This window comes from Psammomys obesus, unplaced genomic scaffold (assembly GCF_907164565.1).
Source record: "Psammomys obesus unplaced genomic scaffold, mPsaObe1.curated_primary_1811, whole genome shotgun sequence".
In the NCBI taxonomy this organism is placed as follows: domain Eukaryota; kingdom Metazoa; phylum Chordata; class Mammalia; order Rodentia; family Muridae; genus Psammomys; species Psammomys obesus.
Window position 1 is genome coordinate 14,373,704 of NW_026596069.1, and position 18,270 is coordinate 14,391,973.

Sequence of the window (18,270 nt, forward strand, 5' to 3'; positions counted from 1 at the left end):
AGTCACTCGGAAAGAACAAATCGTGTTACCCACAGGGAAAAAAAAAAAAAGTAGAACTGGGAATCATCATGTTAAGGGAAAGAGGCTAGACTCAGAACAACTATTGTGTGTTTTCTGTCATATGTGGAGTCCAGGAAGGGTAGGAAAGAATCGACATTACAGTAAAAGGGGGGCTATTTAGGACACAGAAATAGAAAGGGGGGAAGAGGGAAGGTAGGAAAACATAACAGAGGGCATGAATAGGATCGAAATATACTATGTGCATGTTTTAAACATCATAATGAAAACCTTTGTACAGTAGGTGCATGCTAATCAAAACACATCTTACTTCACGAAAACAAGTCAGTTTAATATTTGCATGTACAGAAACACATTCGAAGTGGCACATGCATCTTAAACATCTAAGTAATAAGCACATTTAATGTATGACGCCGTATAAAAATTATACATGGTGGATTTCAGGGACACTATCATTGAACACTCAGGTACTCAGCAATTATTTTCTGGTTGGCTGAACATACCTATTGGAAGTCAGTAGAGTGAAATGCATAAGAGCGTGGGTCGGGGTCCAGACAGTCCCATGTTTGGAGTTGAGCTGTGGTAGTCATCAGCTGAGTATGACCTTCAACAAGTGACTCCGCCTCCCAAGACCTCAGCCTGTCCCCTAGAAATAAGGTGGTGGAATTATGCCTGATCCACAGTTAAATGTATATAGGTAAATAAATATAGGTAAATAGATACAGGTAGAGACATGATCTCTTTCACCATACATTGTAATTTTAATATCATGAATTAGTCAGTTCATCTGATTCTTTTTTTTCCCCCCTAAATGGGGACAAATTCATAGCGAGGGCTAAACACATGCATTTCCAGAGATATAATGCTGATAAACACACAAACATAATTAGGCATTCAATTTAACATGCAGCACATGGTCAGCGGCAAGTGTGGTTATTGGCACAAAAAGCAACACATCACACGATGAGGATTCAGTGCTCACTTCTAAACCAAGCATGGTTTCGTGCCCAGCATCCTGAAGCATTTTATTGCAGCAGTACAGGGAGGGGCGAAAGGCTGCGTGTCTGAGATTGATATGGCTTTAAAATCATGGGAAAACAATTAACAGGTGTAGGCGTTCATTGCAGCCGAGATCCAGCTCGTAGCAGTTGCTGACCTCTGTTTCCCAGGCGAGGATCAGTCACTCCACAGGCTCAATACTGTGATGAGCTCTTTCCCGGGTTTACGTTCATGGCGTCACTCTACCGCTTTCTACTTACTTAATTTAAAATACTAAATATTAGCAAATGTTTGATTGAGTTCCTCAAATCAGAATAAAACATGGGATTGGAAAGGAAAAGAAAATGGTATAAACTGCCTCAGATTTAGAGACCCATTGACGATTTAGAGACCCTTGTGTTACCAAAGTTGTTTCCTTCTGTGATTTTCTAGCTTCTATCCCACTTCTCCTTCCATCACAACTCATTTGTGTGAGATAAAGTTGAGGCTCCTCGAGAAGGGCACTTATAAACATGTGTTATTCGATTTTAAATCTGATTTGAAAGTGCCTCTCTCCTGCTCCCTCAGAGTAAAGTGACCTTTTTAAATGGAGGGAAGTGGCTTTAGATGACAGACTTGATAAATGCGGTCGTGTTCACTCAATAAAATAAGGCCCAGTGCATTTGAGGATAAATCAGTGAAATGTACAGCCCCACCTGTCTGTCCCCATCACTCATTTCCACTGTCACTTTCACAGTGGCTGATGGATCACAGTTGCTGTAAAATTAGACAGCCTTTAATCTCATTTCATCCTGATTAGCTTCACTGTCCCCTTTCCCTCTAACTCACTGACTGACACGCTAAAAACTCTGAGCAGGCTGTGCGTGACGTGGAGGGCCGACCTCCTCCACCACCTGCTTGTGCACACACACAGGTGTCCACCACTAGTGAAGTCTGCAAAGGAGAAGGGGTGGCCTTGGGGTGACTTGAAAGGAGAGTGTGTGCAGGGCACGTGGCCTTTTAAGTGGGCTGCTGGCTCTTGTTCCTTGCCCGGTTTACTTTTACTTTCCTTCAGGTTTAGGCAGAAGTTAATGGAATTAGAGTTCTTTCAACATGCGAACAATGATCAAATATTTTATTTGTAATAAATTTGGGAGTGCTTTATATTCAGCGATAATCTCATAGAGTCATTTGTGTCTACTTATAGCCTTCCACTTCACAGTAAGAATTCAGAAATGATAATAATTCAAGATTGTGAATACTGAAATGCCCAAGCAAGAAATATAATATTCAAGATTGTCAAGCAAAAATAAAAACGTGGAGAAATAAGAATACCCCCACAAACTCATTCCATTAGGACTTTAAAGAACTCTTTTGCCCTGATTTTGAGGAGTTCGGTAGTTAGCTTAGAGCAATAGCTTCATTTGTTTGCACAAAGCATAACAATAGGGGTAATCAAATGCGAAAGAGGCTTAGGAATAAATCGTGTATTATTTCCTTCACTTAATTTTTGCCTGAATGGGAACAAATGCACAGCAGGAGCAAACACAAGTGTTGCTACATTTTCAGAGATTTCGTTTTATATGAAGCTGGGCTCATTGTTAAAGAGAAGAAAACACAAATTTTCTGTATTTAAAAAAAAAAAAAGATTTGGACAGTGAGCTAATCAAAAATTTTCAGTAAGTATATGAAGCATGTTGGTTGGCCATGGAATGCGTGAATTGAGCTGCTGGCTTCCACATCTGCATGATGTCATATGTAACTAGATGCATCCAATGGCAGCTAAGGCTGTGTAAGGTCACGCAGGTCAGAGGACATTATGTCAAGCTGAAACATCCAGTCCTAGCAAGGGATGGGGTATCCTAGTTTTCTTTGCAGTAGTTTAGAAAAGTTATCAAAATTCAAGGTGTAGTGAGTTAATTAATTTGACATTTAAAATATAGCTTCCAAACATAATCAAACTTAGTTGAGCAGTGAGCTAACAGATAATTTAAGCCAAGGAATTCAGAGTCATGACTCAACAAGACCTATCAGTAGAGAGCATTCTCCAAAGATTAAAGTGAGCATTGGGGGTTTAAGGACATTCTTAAGCTAATGAAGTCCCTTGATGTAATTTATAGTCTGCACAAGCCACTTTAGACCTTTCTTCCACCCTCTAAATCAGGCATATACATACGAATACTTTTTCTCTCATGGCTATAACTTCAGATGAAATAAATAGTCACAGTAAATATTAATTTACGAATCAGAATTCTTACAACCTTTTGGCACTTTAGTAAGAATCTTAAATGGTGCACTTACAGAACTATATTCTGAGTTCTCTTTCTTAAAGTCATGCCTGGTTCCTTCTATTTTTATTCATATATATTACCAGTGTAAGTCATCTCTGAGAATGCTAGGAGATAATTAAACACAATGAAATGAAAGATGTATCTATGTCCCTCAAAATGAGTCAGGTATAAGATAGTTTCCCGTCAGTTATGCAATAAGCACTCTCTCTCTCTCTGTGTGTGTGTGTGTGTGTGTGTGTGTATGTGTGTGTGTCTCCCCCTCCTTCCTTTTCTCTTTCTCTCCCTCCCTTTCCCTCCCCTTCTCTCTTTCTCTCCCTCTCCTCTCCCTCCTTCTCTCTCCCTCTCTCATCTCTCTCTCTCTCTCTCTCTCTCTCTCTCTCTCTCTCTCTCTCCCTTTCTCTCTGCATTGGCAAAGGAGCTCAGAGCAAGAATTGGCTGGGATTCATATTGATTTCTCACTGCACTGGTTTCTTAAGTGCTCTGTTGATCCGTGTCAAGCAATAAGTTCCCTGCCTGAACAGGCACATCACCTCCCCATTTGTCCTCACCTAGATTTAAGGTGCCCATATGATGAGCTGAACAAGGACATCATTTTTCCTACTGGTGTCACTGGGCCCAAACCACTGCATGTCATATGATAACTAATGTCCCATGCATCTACAATCACCCTATGATACTCTACCAGCAGCGACCACCACTGCACAACACCAAAGGTGACAGCAGCGCTGTGCTTGGTACATTCTGACTTTGCAAAGAAGATGCAAATGGCAAAAAACCTGGCTTCTGTGGGCTTATGAATAACAGCCCTCCACGCAGGCCTCTGCAGCTGGGTGCAGAAAGAATGAGAGTGGAGGAGAATGGATATGTGTGACATTCCTGACAGTTTTCATCTTTGTTACAGAAGAGCTCCGATGCAGATAGATGGAAACTGTGTGATTGTGCTGCTAATGACATTGTACAGGAAATTAAGCATATACATTTGGAGGAGGCATTAAATCAGCAGGACCTTAATTTAAAAACTTAAAACTGTATGGAAATTCAGCCTGCTCGATGCTGTGGAGTAGAAAGCCACCCAGCACCCCAGTCTGTTTGTGGAAAGATTGCCAGCAAATGGTTCCACATTATTCAGCATTAGTTCTCTCGAGAAGTGGCTGCCAGCCCTGACCATTTGGGAGTGTCAGTCATTGCCATAGACCCTGCGTCCTCCACGATTGGGCTGATGAGGAGAACTCAAGGATGGAAAGCAGCATGCAAGTTGTTCTTGACTAATCCCTGGAATAACATTATGCAGAATTAATCAAAAAGGGTTGGGCTTGAAACTGCCGGGAACACACCACTGAGCCAGGCTGTGTGGATCATAGGAGTTGTGGGTAGCCGTGCTGTTGCCTGTCGGTGGAGTCTCGTGTTTTGTACGCACTTTGGTGAAGTACGTAGCAGGAAATTTTTATATGTCCTTTTTTCTTGATTCCAGTTATGCCTTACAACAGTGCCCACCACTGCGTTGTAGAGGTGGAGAACTTCCTGTTCGTGCTGGGTGGAGAGGACCAATGGAATCCAAATGGTAACTATTGAACAGCTTTAATTGTGGCTGCTTTGTACAACTCAGCTGTGTGTTACTCCAGTGAAATCTCTGAGGCAACTAATGCTAAAGAGAAATGACTCATCCAGCTCAGAGTCTGAAGGCACACTAACTGTGTACTTCAGTTTTGATGGGGTCAGTGGATGGTGGCCCACCCTGGAAGACTGAACAAAGAACAGTTATTCCATCAGTGGAACCAGAAAAAGATAAGGTGGGCAGGGCCCCACAGTAACTCCTTAGGACATGGCTCTGATGAACTTAGGCCTTCTCATCAGGTCTTCCTCCTAAACTTCCCATCTGCTAAGTCATCTTGTGCGCCAGACCTTCAGCATGCAGATGCGCTTTGGGTAAACCACTCATTTAGACGCCAGCTCTGCTGAACAAGTACCCACACTGTAAAAAGGATTACTATCCATCCCTTTTATACTTAGCATTGGAAATAGATTTCTGGGTAACATGGGCAATGAAAAGGTCCTGAGGTTAGCGGATGGAGGCAGGGGAGGGTACTCGTGGAGCTAGCTGAGGACATATGTAACAGAGCATTCATGTGCCAGTCCTCTGGGGATTTAACATCACAGCGACGCCTGGCCCTTTTCCTTATCCATCCCCTGAGGAACGCCACAGGCAGAAGCAAGGACTTCCCAGGGGAAGGTTGAGTCAGCCTCAGCTGTTCAGATCTTCACCCACTACTCTCCTCACGTTCTGTCCATATGAGAACAATGTTGTGATAAGCATTCTCTCACTCATGCAGGATGGAACTCTGGTTCAAGTTCCTTTGCAGCAGGTAGGACCTCAAAACCAGTGCACCCACTGTCCTCACTGCAGCCTTTGCAAGTGTGTCTTTTATAGGAGGTCCGCCATCTTTCCTATGAGTGTAATTCCTTCCTAAATGAAATGAAACCTTTTAACACACATCCCAAACCAAACACAACACTGTTTGTTTATTCTACAACAGTGCAGAATATGCAGAGTGATCGTGGTGTTTTTTAGAAAGTTTGCAAGTAAGGGAGGAGCCATGGTTGTAGCCTTCTGTGTTACAGATATAATTATGACTGAGAAGCCATCAAGCAGCTTGCAGGTACACATTTTCTACTTGAAAAGCCTCATCACATCCCACAGAAATTACAGAGCCTGCACATATTTCATTGTGAATGCTCTCTTTCCATATCTACACCAAGGAAAATTGTATAAAAAATCACAACATCTGCTCCCTCTAGAAAACTTCAAAGAACAAGCCAGGCTGCCCACTCATAAGAAAAAGACAAAGCTGGGGAGACATCTTAGTCACTAAACCGTTTGTCTTGCGAGCACATGAACCTGTTTCAATACCCAGAAATCAGATTTGTAAAAAACTTGAAAGGTAGGAATGGTGGGCTATTCCTGCCCAGCACTGGGGATAAGGAGACAGGTGGCTTCTCTAGGGATCCCTGGACAGTCAACCTGGCTTACCTGGTAAGTTCTAGACCAGTGAGAGACTCTACGTGAAAGATCAAGAGGGGCAGCACCAAAGGAATAATAGCTGAGCTTGTCCTTTGGTGCTCACATGCAAGTGCACAACACACACACACACACACACACACACAAGATCCCACACAGAGAGGATGTTTTCAGGCTCCACATCTTTGTTGTACCTCAGTATTAGAAGTAAAGGGATCATACCTGTGTAGAGTCCATAAGCAATCACACCACACAGCCACGGGATTTATTTAATAAGTAAAGAGTCTGTGAAACATTCTTCAGAGGACCTCATTAAAGCTAAAACAGTGAGCCCACAAGATGGCTGAGCCAGGAAAGGCACTTTTTGCCAAGTTTGATAATCTGAGTTCAAACCCTAAGAGCCTACATCATAAAGAGAGAGAGAGAGAGAGAGAGAGAGAGAGAGAGAGAGAGAGAACTGACTCCCACAGGCTGTTCTGACTTCTAGAAGTGTACCATGACACGCACACCCCCTAACATACACACACACAAACATACATGCACAAACAAAAAAAACCCACACATACACAAATAAATAAACGTTAAAAAAAAAACCCTAAACTAAAAAGAAAAAGTTTAAGATGTCATATTTCAGACCACAGGCACTTCCCTGCTACTCTTCCACAGGCCCCTGTTAGAGTAATAAATCCCCCACCACAACTCAGCTTTCAAAAACAAAACAAAATGTAAAACTTTCTACACATATGAGTCCTCCTCTCAAAAAAAAAAAAAAAAAAGAAAGAAAAAAAAAGTCTCACTATGTAGCACAGGCTAGCCTCAAATTCACGGTTGTCCTGCCTCAGTTTCCAAGTGCTGGGATTACAGGCATGAGCCATGGCACCTGACTGTTGTTTTGTTTTGTTTTGTTTCTATTTTCAGTGCTGGGGATTAAACCTTGGCCTCATTCATGCTGTGGAAGCACTTTTCCACAGTCCTAACAATCACATTCCAAGTGTTATCCTAATGAGCAACTGATAAAACCAGCTGCTGAGGCCAGGGATGGCAGCTTGGATGATTCAGTGCTTGCTGTACATGCAGGAGGACCTGAGTTTGACCCTCAGGACACTTAGAAAAGTTTAGCCCTAGTAGTATACGTTTTTAATTCTAGTGCTGAGTTTGGGTTGGAGACAGTTGGGTCTCTGAGGCGCACTAGCCAGCCTACCCTGCTCAAGCCCAAGTTAGTAAAAACCTGTCACAGTGTGTCCCTGGGAACAATATCTAAGCTTGACCTCTGGCTTCTGCACACAAATGCATGCACACACGTATCAATGCACACCTCTGAAAAATATAACTATTGTCTGCTTGCTTTTCAACCCCAAATCTAAAACGTATCCCAGAGAACTAGGCAGAAAGTTGGGGAGAATTCAGAGAATATTTCTACCTCTAGCCAAGAGGATCTGGAATTTTTTCCTTTGAATTAATTCAGAGAGTCATACTGCACCATTTGACTCTACTGAGTTCACTCTACCTACACCTGAAGGAAACAGCAAGCGGGACGAAAACCCTGCATGAACACACTCCGGCAGAAAAGCTATCAATCCACAATCGCACTTACTGGTAGAGTCACCCACTGGAACCTCAGTGCACACCATATAAAGACTCACACGGCAGTTTCTTGTCATCCCAGAGTGCCAAGACATGATGTGCTTGTGTGTGCGTGATCAGCGTCACTGAACATGCCAATCAACGTCTCGTCTGTCTTAGCTGCTAAGAAGCTCAGAGTGAAGTTTTGGTAAAGCTTTATGTGTTGTATGTAAACTTCGCTATTACCCTCAGTTACAAGCCTGGCAGTTCTCTCTAGAAAATTCAGTTTTCTTGGAATCTTGGAAACTTCCAAATGGGAATTTGGCTCCTTTAAACAGGAGGGAGCTGGTTATTCCAGAGGCAAGTAAGCTAGCCCTTGGTCCCTTGTGCCCATTAAAAGTGTTTTTTAATTAAAAACACCCTAAAAAGTTGTTGACTGGCATCTTCCCCAGGTGGAAGGAAGATAAGAGCAGAGTGCAAGGTAGTCTATTAAAAGAAGGCTCTATCTGTGGCCATGATCAGCCAACATTACAGCTAGAAAATGGGCTGCATCTATTTCTAAAAGAACTGACCTATTTACCAGAATTCCATAAATTACATGTAGCTACAAACTCCATTCATCTGGTCAACCACAGTAGACTTTGACAACATTAGTAGTAATAGCTGGTGAGCTCTCAGTATTTCAGCCAAAGATTATTTTTTGCTAAATTTCAATTAATCTTCAGAAATATCTTGTGAGCTGTAATTTATGACAGCTAAAGTTTTTCTATGTAAGGAGAATAAGCCCAAAGAGTATCCTTGTAGGGAGACAGTGCTCACAAAAGGAAAGGAACTGATTCTTCCATAGATTTGTCCCATTTTAGGGTGTTGGTCTATAACAACTATTACATTGTCTTTCACCTCAGCTCTTCCCATCCACCTAGTCAAGCACAGTTTGAAGCGCTCAATCAGTGGGAAGTGGCTCCCACTTGTTCACAAAGACCTCTAATCATTACAAATCTAGTAAAGACATTAAAAGGATTTGAACCTCTCAGAAAGCAGAATTTTCATATTATGATGCCCTATGCAACTAATACTAACAGAAAAGATAAATATCTTATGCTAATATGAAGACTTTTATATAATCTCTATTCAAGAGAACAATTAAACACATGGTTCAACTGTTATGCACACATATCTGTTCTAAAGATGAGAGCTCAAGTTCACTGTTAATTCATATGAAAATACTTTATGAGCGGTATATCCTGAGCAAAATATAAAATTATGAATTTCAGATTGTAAAACATAAGGATGCACTTCATCAAGCAGAACTATCATTTCATTTATTGGTGATCTTTATTGCAAGACCAAAAACAGAAGTCAGTGTTTATCCAACCAAGGACCATGCATGGATATAACCTACAACTCCTGCTCAGACATAGCCCATGGTAGCTCAGCATCCAAGTGGGTTTCCCTGGTAAGGCGGACAGGAATTGTTTCTGATATGAATGCAATGTTTGGCTCATTGAGCTTCCCCTTCCCTCCCCCCCCACCCCCCGAGGAAGAGCAGCCTTGCTGGGCCACAGATAAGGACATTACAACCATCCTGAAGATACCTAAAAAGCTAGGGCCAGATGGAAGGAGAGGAGGACACCCCTCTCAGTGGACTCGGAAGGGGACAGGGAGATGAGGGAGGGAGGGGAGGCTTGGGAGGGAAAGAGGGAGAGGGCTACAGCTGGGATACAAGTGAATGTATAAAATTATTTAAAAATAAAAATATTAAAAAAATAAAAAATAAAAGAAAAAACAGAACTCAGAAAACATTAATTACTGGGCCAATAAACACTATACATGCAAAGTGTTCTACTTAGCTACTATGTAAAAGTTACCTCCTGTCAACTTGCTCCACATCCTAGTAATAAGAATGTATTTAACATGCATATATGTTAATGAGAATATGTAGAAATTTCATTTAAATTTACCACTTAAAATTAATCTTCAAACAGCTGAGGGGATTTTCCTTCCCTATTCTGTTCCCCACCATTGGCTGGAAACTGCCCCCCATTTCCTCACTTATCTCTTCACATACTGTTAGTCATCAGTGGTGTCTGGTGATGAGCTTCATCACAAGAAGAGAAGGAAGACTAAGAAAGAAAATGAAGACCTACATTGATAGGGCAAGCATAAAATCCCAGTACAACGTAAGAGGGGATAGGAGGATATAAGATTTGAGACCAGTCTAGACTGCTCCTGAAACCCTACTGGAATGGAAGGTGAAGGAAAGATGAGATAGGTGAAAGGGAGAAAATGAGAAAGAGTGATGAAAGAAAAGGAAGTTGAAGGGAAGGGATAAGATAGGAAGAAGTAGGGAACAAAAGGAACTGGAAATGAAAGGAAAAAGCTGTAGAGGAGGGAAAGACAGGGTAGAAGAGGAGAGAGTAGAAGAGGGGGAAAGAGGGGAGGAGAACAGGAAAGAAGAGGAGGGAGAAAATGAATAATTATAGGAAAAAAATGGAAGAAGAGAGGAGATAGAAGGGTAGAGGGTAGAGAAGAGAGAAAAAGAAGATGTGGGCAGGGTAAACTATTCTCCAAAATTCTATCATGTGTAGCCACCACTCTCAAGGTCTTAGAGGGGTCTCAACAGTAAGCCCCAGGACAGCAGATAAGAAGCCCACTTTAACTTACTTTTATTTCTTAGGAAGCTCATTATCTCCTCTGCTTTTTCTCTGCCACCCTCAGAGCTCCATCCTTTTTATCTTCCCACTCCCTCACCTGCCCCTTTTGCACACCACCATGCCTGCATCTAGACATGCTCTCTAATCTCAAACCCCTTCAAACCAGGCTCTATTGAGTCTTTTCTCTGAGTCAGCTCTACTTCCACTCTACAAGAAATGAAGCCTTCTGGTTAGTACCACTGCTGCTTAGTACATGAAGCCATGCTCCAGCTGGTTGCCAGAAGTGGCATATTCCTTCTTCCAAACAGAAATTCTGAGCCAGACATCATAGAGAAGCAGTTTTACCAATGGTGGATGGGTTCTCCTGTAGGCATATCTAGTCTTCAGATGCAGTTGGGAATTAACCTTGAAACTTGAGTACCAAAAATAATATATCTTCCTACAGAGAAATTTCCCCTCAAAAAAAAAATTACTGCGGACATGGCCCTTACTTGAGTTGTAGCCTACCTACTTGAAGTTTCTGGGTCATCCTTATCATTCTTACCTTTCTGTGAGTCACCAGATAAAATTCAATTTATCATCCCTTGTCATGAACTGCCAACACTTCCACATGGGAAGGAACTCCTAACTTCACGTCCACACAATCCCTAGAATCCCTTGACATCCCCTTTGAGCGGTTTCATCAATTTCCTATCTACTCAAAACCAGGGTATCTTTTGAGAAGACCACTTTCCCAGTCACTCTTTCAAGTAAGGACTTGATGTCTCCCTTCCGTGTCATTAGATTAATCCAGTGACGATGACATTAGCACACTTGAAACCCAATCTTCTCCCAGCAACACTAGGGACCAAGCCTTCAAGGCACAGGCTTCTGAGGACAATTTAGATTCTCACCATGATACTACATATTTTCTTCTTGTTGTTCTGTGTATATACAGATCTAATGTTTGTTCCTTGGTCCCAATTGCCTGCTCAAGGACTTTTCAGTATTCTTGAGCTTAAAAAATTAAAAAAAAATTATCATCAAACATTCTCTTGATACTGTGTCTTCTAGTTTGGTCTTCTCTTGGTTTCAGAAGTCCTGGGAAACATTATGCTGCTCTCTCCTCTGTGTCTTTATCTCTTAGTCTCTGCTGAATTGGCTCTGTTGGCTTTTCTCAACATCAGTTCCCTGAAGCAACACTTGTCAGGGCCACCCACATGCCTCAGAGTCTCAGAGCTGCTCCTCCTTTCTTCTACGAACACCATTTAAGTTGGCTTTCAAAATATCATTCTTTCTTTTTTTTCTCACTGCAGAGGTCACTTTTTAGACCCTTTATCTTCCAATTCCAACCTCTTTTCTTAGGTGGTTTCACCCACTCCAGTACATTTAAATAGTAACTCTGAACTAATGCCTCCCAAACTTTCAGTGGTAATATTACTCATCCGCTAGTTTAGCAGCTACCTCCTTCTGACATGCTGTAGGCTGTTCTGGGTTAAGTACAAAACTGAGTCCATAACTTCTCTCCTTAGTTTCTACTCAATTTCTACTTAGCCTTTGTCAATCCAACAAATTGTGTGACCTTACATCTAAGAACTCAGGCTAAAAAGCACTCATTCTTAGTGATGCACTTTCTCTTGTACAAAAAGAGATGTTGTTTGGCTGAACCTTTATGATAGATTTCAAACATGACCATGCCTCAGACATTTGAGCACACATACGTACACATTCTATTCATTCCTGGTACCCACTGCCGAGTGACAAATCATGAAGAAAGACAGTGTTTCAGGTTGAGGCCTTGGGTGTGAGCTGGCTACCACATGGAAAACACAGTGTGTGTGGTTTTTTTTTTCACTTGCATTTCTCTCTTTGGTGTCAATATGTATGCAAAATAAGACTCATTTTAATACCTTGGAAGCGCGCTAATGTGCTTTTTAAGCTCAACAGAGGGGATAAGCTGGTTAAGCAGCTCAGAAGACTCACGCTTGCTTCCCGGTTCAGCAGATGCACTTGTGTTTACGTCACAGCAATGGTGCATCTCCCAGATGCACACACAGAGCTTCTGTGATAAGCGATTCAAGACTGATTGTCAACTGCTATTATTTCCATGGAAAGGCAAAAGTCTCTTCAACAGTAGGGTTCTTGGGTCAGTAAAAATAAATGCTAATAATGGGCATTAAGCATGTGTGGGACTTGAGTATATGGAAAATATTTTACTTATCTCTTAAGTTTGCTAGTATCATTATTTCTCTAGAAAATATATTTAGAATGAATATTATAATATAATAATATATAATTATATTAATTATAATTAATTAATTTGTTGGCAGTTCATGACAAGTGATGAATATATAATATAATAATATATAATATTGTTATAATATTATTATATTATAATAATATATAGAATAATATTTTAGAATGAAAATTTATTAATAAATAGGCTATCTAGAAATATCACACAAGAAATTTTCTAAAATAGAAAATTTGGGGGCAATAACTTCTTTTTTTTCCTTCACAATTTATTTTTTTTAATTTATTACAATATATTCACTTTGTATCCCAGCTGTAGTCCCCTTCCTCATCTCCTCCCAATCCCACTCTCCCTCCCTCTTCTCTTTCTATGCCCCTTCCCAGTCCACTCATAGGGGAGGTTCTCCTCCCTTTCCAACTGACCCTAGCCTATCAGGTCTCATCAGGACTGGCTGCATTGCCTTCCTCTGTAGCCTGGTAAGGCTGACTCCCCTCAGGAGGAGGTGATCAAAGAGCTAGCTGCTGATTTCATGTCAGAGACAGTCCCTGATTCCCTTCCTAGGGAGGCTATTTAGAGACTGAAATGCCATGGGCTATATCTGTGCAGGTGTTCTAGGTTATCTCCATGGTTGGCCCTTGGTTAGAGGATCAGTCTAAGAAAATACCCCTGTGCCCAGATTTTTTGGTTCTGTTGCTCTCATTGTGGAGCTCCTGTCTCCTACAGGTCTTTCTATCTCCCCCTTCTTTCATAAGATTCCCTGCATTCTGCTCAGAGTTTGGGTATGAGTCTCATTAATCTGCTTTAATACTCTGTTGGGTAGAGTTTTTCGGAGGCCCTCTGTGGTAAGCTCCTATTTTGTTCCTTGTTTTCACCTTCTTCCGATGTCCATCCCATTTGCCTTTCTGAGTGAGGATTGATCATCTTACCCAGGGCCCTCCTTGCTTAGTTTCTTTAGCTGTACAGATTTTAGTATGTTTATCCTATATTATATGTCTAATATCCACTTATAAGTGAGTATATACCATGTGTGTCTTTCTGCTTCTGGGATACCTCACTCAGGATGATCTTTTCTAGTTCCCACCATTTGCCTGCAAATTTCATGATTTCCTTGTTTTTAATTGCTGAGTAGTATTCCATTGTGTAAAAGTACCACAATTTCTGTATCCATTCCTCAATTAAGTATATCTGGGTTGTTTCCAGAATCTGGCTATTACAAATAAAGCTGCTACAAACATGGTTGAGCAAATGTTCTTGTTGTATACTTGAGCATATTTTGGGTATATGCATAAGAGTGGTATAGCTGGATCTTGAGGTAGCACTATTCCTAATTGTCTGAGAAAGTGCCAGACAGATTGGGAAAGGATCTTCACCAGCCCTACATCTGATAGAGGGCTAATATACGGAATATATAAAGAACTCAAGGAGTTAAACACCAACAAGCTAAGTAATCCAATTAAAAAATAGGGTATAAAGCTAAACAGAGAATTCTCAACAGAGGAATATTGAATGGCAAAGGAACACTTAAAAAATATTCAACATCCTTAGTCATCAGGGAAATGCAAATCAAAGTGACCCTGAGATTTCACCTTACACCCATCAGAATGGCTAAGATCAAGAACTCAAGTGACAACACGTGCTGAAGAGGATGTGGAGAAAGGGAAACTCTCCTCCTGGAGGGAGTGTAAACTTGTACAATAACTTCTTTTTAAAATATAAAAATATCAAAAAACCAAAAAATATTTTAATGTGCTAATAGTTTAACAAATATGCTTGCTTTTGGTATGCTTGATTGGGTTGAGTCATTCCACAACGATACGTAGAAAGAGGAAAAAGGAAACACATTTGAGGAAGTGCCTTCTGCCTCCCATGTGGTGCCAAAGACTCCCTTAACTTAATTCATGCTTGTTAAACCTGACAACAGAGATTTTAAAAACTGATAAATGTGCAAAGCAAGAAAGAAATTGAAGTTTTAAATGTCTCAAATGTATTTTTTACAGGAAAACATAGTACAAATTTTGTCAGCCGGTATGATCCCCGATTTAATAGTTGGATCCAACTTCCACCCATGCAAGAAAGGTAAGTGTTTATTTCCTTAGTCTGAGGTGTGTAGAAATGCTGTACAGAAACACAGGTGATACGTGATAAGGAACGCTGAGCAGACTCCATGAAAGACACATGAGGCAAAGTACTAACCTTGGCCTTCCCAAGTTAGATTGCTATAACTGTGTTAATGCAATTATTTGTCCTAACATAGGATAAAAAATCCTGCAGAGTATCTTCTTAGACCATAGTGATAACATTTTTGGGACAGACTGTGTAGCCAGTGGTCATATGATTCTTACCAGTGGCACTGTATCTAAGTCCTCAAAACATGGACTTCCACCCTCATAGCAGTCTGTGTGGCAATGCAAAAGCTTCTATAGTAAGTGCTGAAGTATTCAATATTAAAATTAATATTTAACATCAAAACTTGAGATTTAACTTAAATTTAAACTTAAATCTGTATTTAAGTTTAATATTCTAAGAACTCCAATCATCTGTATGTGCCTCTTCCAAGAACAGGTCATTTATTACCTTTTAAAGAAATGGTCCTAGTTGACCATGCTGACACATTCCTGTAATCCCAGAACTTGGGAGATGGAGGCAAGATGATTCAAAATTTAAAAGGCTAGGCTCAAGTACATAGTAAGTTCAAGGCCAGTCTGGGTTACATAAAACCCTGTCTCCCAAAACAAAACAAAAATTAGTCATCATATTTTGTCATACACAGGATACTTGGCTCACCCTAGTGTCTCAGCTACCAAAAGACAGCATGGATAGTATATATGAGTATTTTATTTCTCCTGGCTATATTCAATCATAGCGCCATGTCTTTGTATGCATATGATAATGTGTATACATGTTAGATTTTAAGCACTTAACTCTTTTGAAATCCTTGTAAGTAAATTGCCCAGTAAGAAGATGACAATAAATTATAACTTATTTCCTCCTCATCATCAAGAATTAGGGGAAAGGTGATTGGCTGCATCCTTTTTCTTTCCTGTTCAAAAAATGAAGTACTTTCACATCTATTTCATCATTCAAGTAGATTTCACTGAGATCAAATTAGATCCTTAGCATAAATTTCATGTTAAAGGTAATCTTCATGAAATAGCATTTATGCCCAAATGGGCATTTCTGCAGCAAGATAGTATGAATATATTTACATGTATTAAGAGGCTCAATATCTTCCCACCCCATATAAATGAATTAAAACTCTCTCAAATGGGCACAGTAGCACATGACTACAAATCCAGCACTCAGAAGCCTGATGCAGACAGCTTACGACTTGGAGGCCAGCCTGGGCTGTACTGTAAGACCCCTGTCCCAAATATATAAACAATCCTCCAAAATAATAAGATAAAAGATGAGACTCCTTGAGGAGAATGCATATGATAAGCTATAAGTATCCTGACAGTGTGCTTAGCACCATGAGCTCACTTAGGAAAACCTCTCTCCCTCTCTCCACTGTACCTCAAGAAATACTGCCAACCAAGTAGATCCATATCTGACAGACTTCGAGAGCCAGGAGTTTCCCGCTGTCTCTCTCCAGCACACTCCATCACATTTTGGGGGGGGGGAAGGTGGGGTGAGTTCCTGGTGACTGTTATAGTAACTGTCTCACTTTGCCCTTTAATCAAGACCATTCTAGAAAGTTCTATTTTCAAAAGAATCATCAACACATGTTTGAAATGTCATTCTCTCATCACCACCGTCCCCTTTGCTGGGGGCTGTACACCATGATAATTAACCTTCATGCCTTCAGCTTGGGAGGCATAACTCACGTCGCGGTCAATTATCTCACTCTAGAGCCCCTAAGGATGGAAAGTATTGCTACAAAACCTAATTAGTAATTTTTTTGGAATGTGTATTGTTTACTTGATAGTCTATAATGACTTCCTCTGAGGCAGGGTGGCCTATCATGGCAAGGTCCTACTTAGACAATTTTTAGCAGCTCATTGACCTGACAAAAAGACCTGCCATGGTCTGTCGGCGCCCGGCAGCCACCGTTGACAGAATGGACTGTTTAGCGTTTCTCTCGAAGTCATTATGGTATTTCATGTCAGGTCCTCAGTAAAAGAAGCTTTCTTTCTTTCTTTCTTTCTTTTTTTCTTTTGTTTCAAGATTTAGAACAATCAAGCTGATAGGGCAAACAGCTCCTTCCAGAGCTGAGTAGAAAAACACAGAGCTCACAAATATCCAGGGGCCTTCCAGCACCATCTCTCCTGGAGGCTGGTTGCCCCAGGCAGCAATCCATTACTTCAAATCAAATGTGTCTTCTGCCATTGACAGGTTTCCATCCAAAGCAGCAACAACCACTGATGCTTTAAGTGGTAGTTACACATAGGAGGAAGAAAGCCAAGATAGATGAGAAAGTCCAGATCAGAGATACTTACTGAAACATTTAAGTTAATTTTACAGGACATAAATCATGAATCAAACCAGAAATTCCTCATCTACCTGTTTCTATTATTCTCCTTCCCCAGTGCTAAGTCATCTTGTGCTGACAAGTTACCAGATTGATTCAGAGTAGGAGAAAATGTCTGGGAAGTCATCTCAGGGGTAAATCACCCTTATAGAGCTGGGAACAGATTCCTAGGCTATTTCAGCCAGTGGGATCTTCCAGTGAGGTGTAATAGAACTGCTGAGTAGCCTCCCTGTTCAGCAGGCAGTTAGACATATGGCCTCTAGGATTACTCAAACGTGGATGAGCTCACAAACACCATGTTTTCTGGCAATGAGTTTATGAGCCAAAGATTAACTGGAAATGCAATTTTAAATGTACATAATGGAAGCCAGTGACTACTTTCTCCCAGAATCCTCCAATACCAATAGTTCGGCAAGGAAGGATAAAGATCCATGAACCCCAATTGTGTTTGGATGATGACAGGTCCAGTGATGTACCCACGTGTGAGCCCACCAGGCTCCAGCTGACAGTTCCAAACTTGTCCTCATGCAGAGGGCCCTGGTTAAACTCAGCGGGTCACAAGACACAACAAAAGGACATGATCTTGGGAAAGGGGTTTATAAGGAGGAGAGGGCTGTGCGGAGATATGAGGAATGCATCATATACATGCATGAAATTGTCAATGGATACATTTAGTTAAAATCATAATGACAAAAACAAGCTATTTGGATCTTATATTTAGGAACGGATTCTGCCTCAAACATTATTGGAGAAACCGTGGGAGACAAAATTCACCTTGAAAAATCTATTGTTTTTAACTTGATGATGTAAGCCAACAATTCAAACTAAGTTAAGATTACAGCAATTTGGTCTATACTTTAGGATAAATATAATTTGATAAGATGCATGATTAATATATAGATATATAAATATATAAATGATAAATGGACAGATAAATGACAGATGACAGATGAATAGATGATGATGAATATATAAATAATAGATGATAGATATAGGTAGGTAGATAGATAGATAGATAGATAGATAGATAGATAGATAGATAGATAGAT

The 18,270-nt window shown here is 40.6% G+C and overlaps 1 protein-coding gene across 1 annotated transcript in view; it reads left to right on the forward strand.

The window, feature by feature from the left end:
* Nucleotides 1–18,270, forward strand: part of Klhl14 (kelch like family member 14) — a 102,127-nt gene that overhangs the window by 73,720 nt on the left and 10,137 nt on the right. Inside the window, exons 3-4 of the mRNA XM_055625626.1 lie at nt 4,759–4,848; nt 14,751–14,829. Of these exons, the coding sequence (XP_055481601.1) occupies nt 4,759–4,848; nt 14,751–14,829 (169 nt within the window). The remainder of the gene's footprint in view (nt 1–4,758; nt 4,849–14,750; nt 14,830–18,270) is intronic.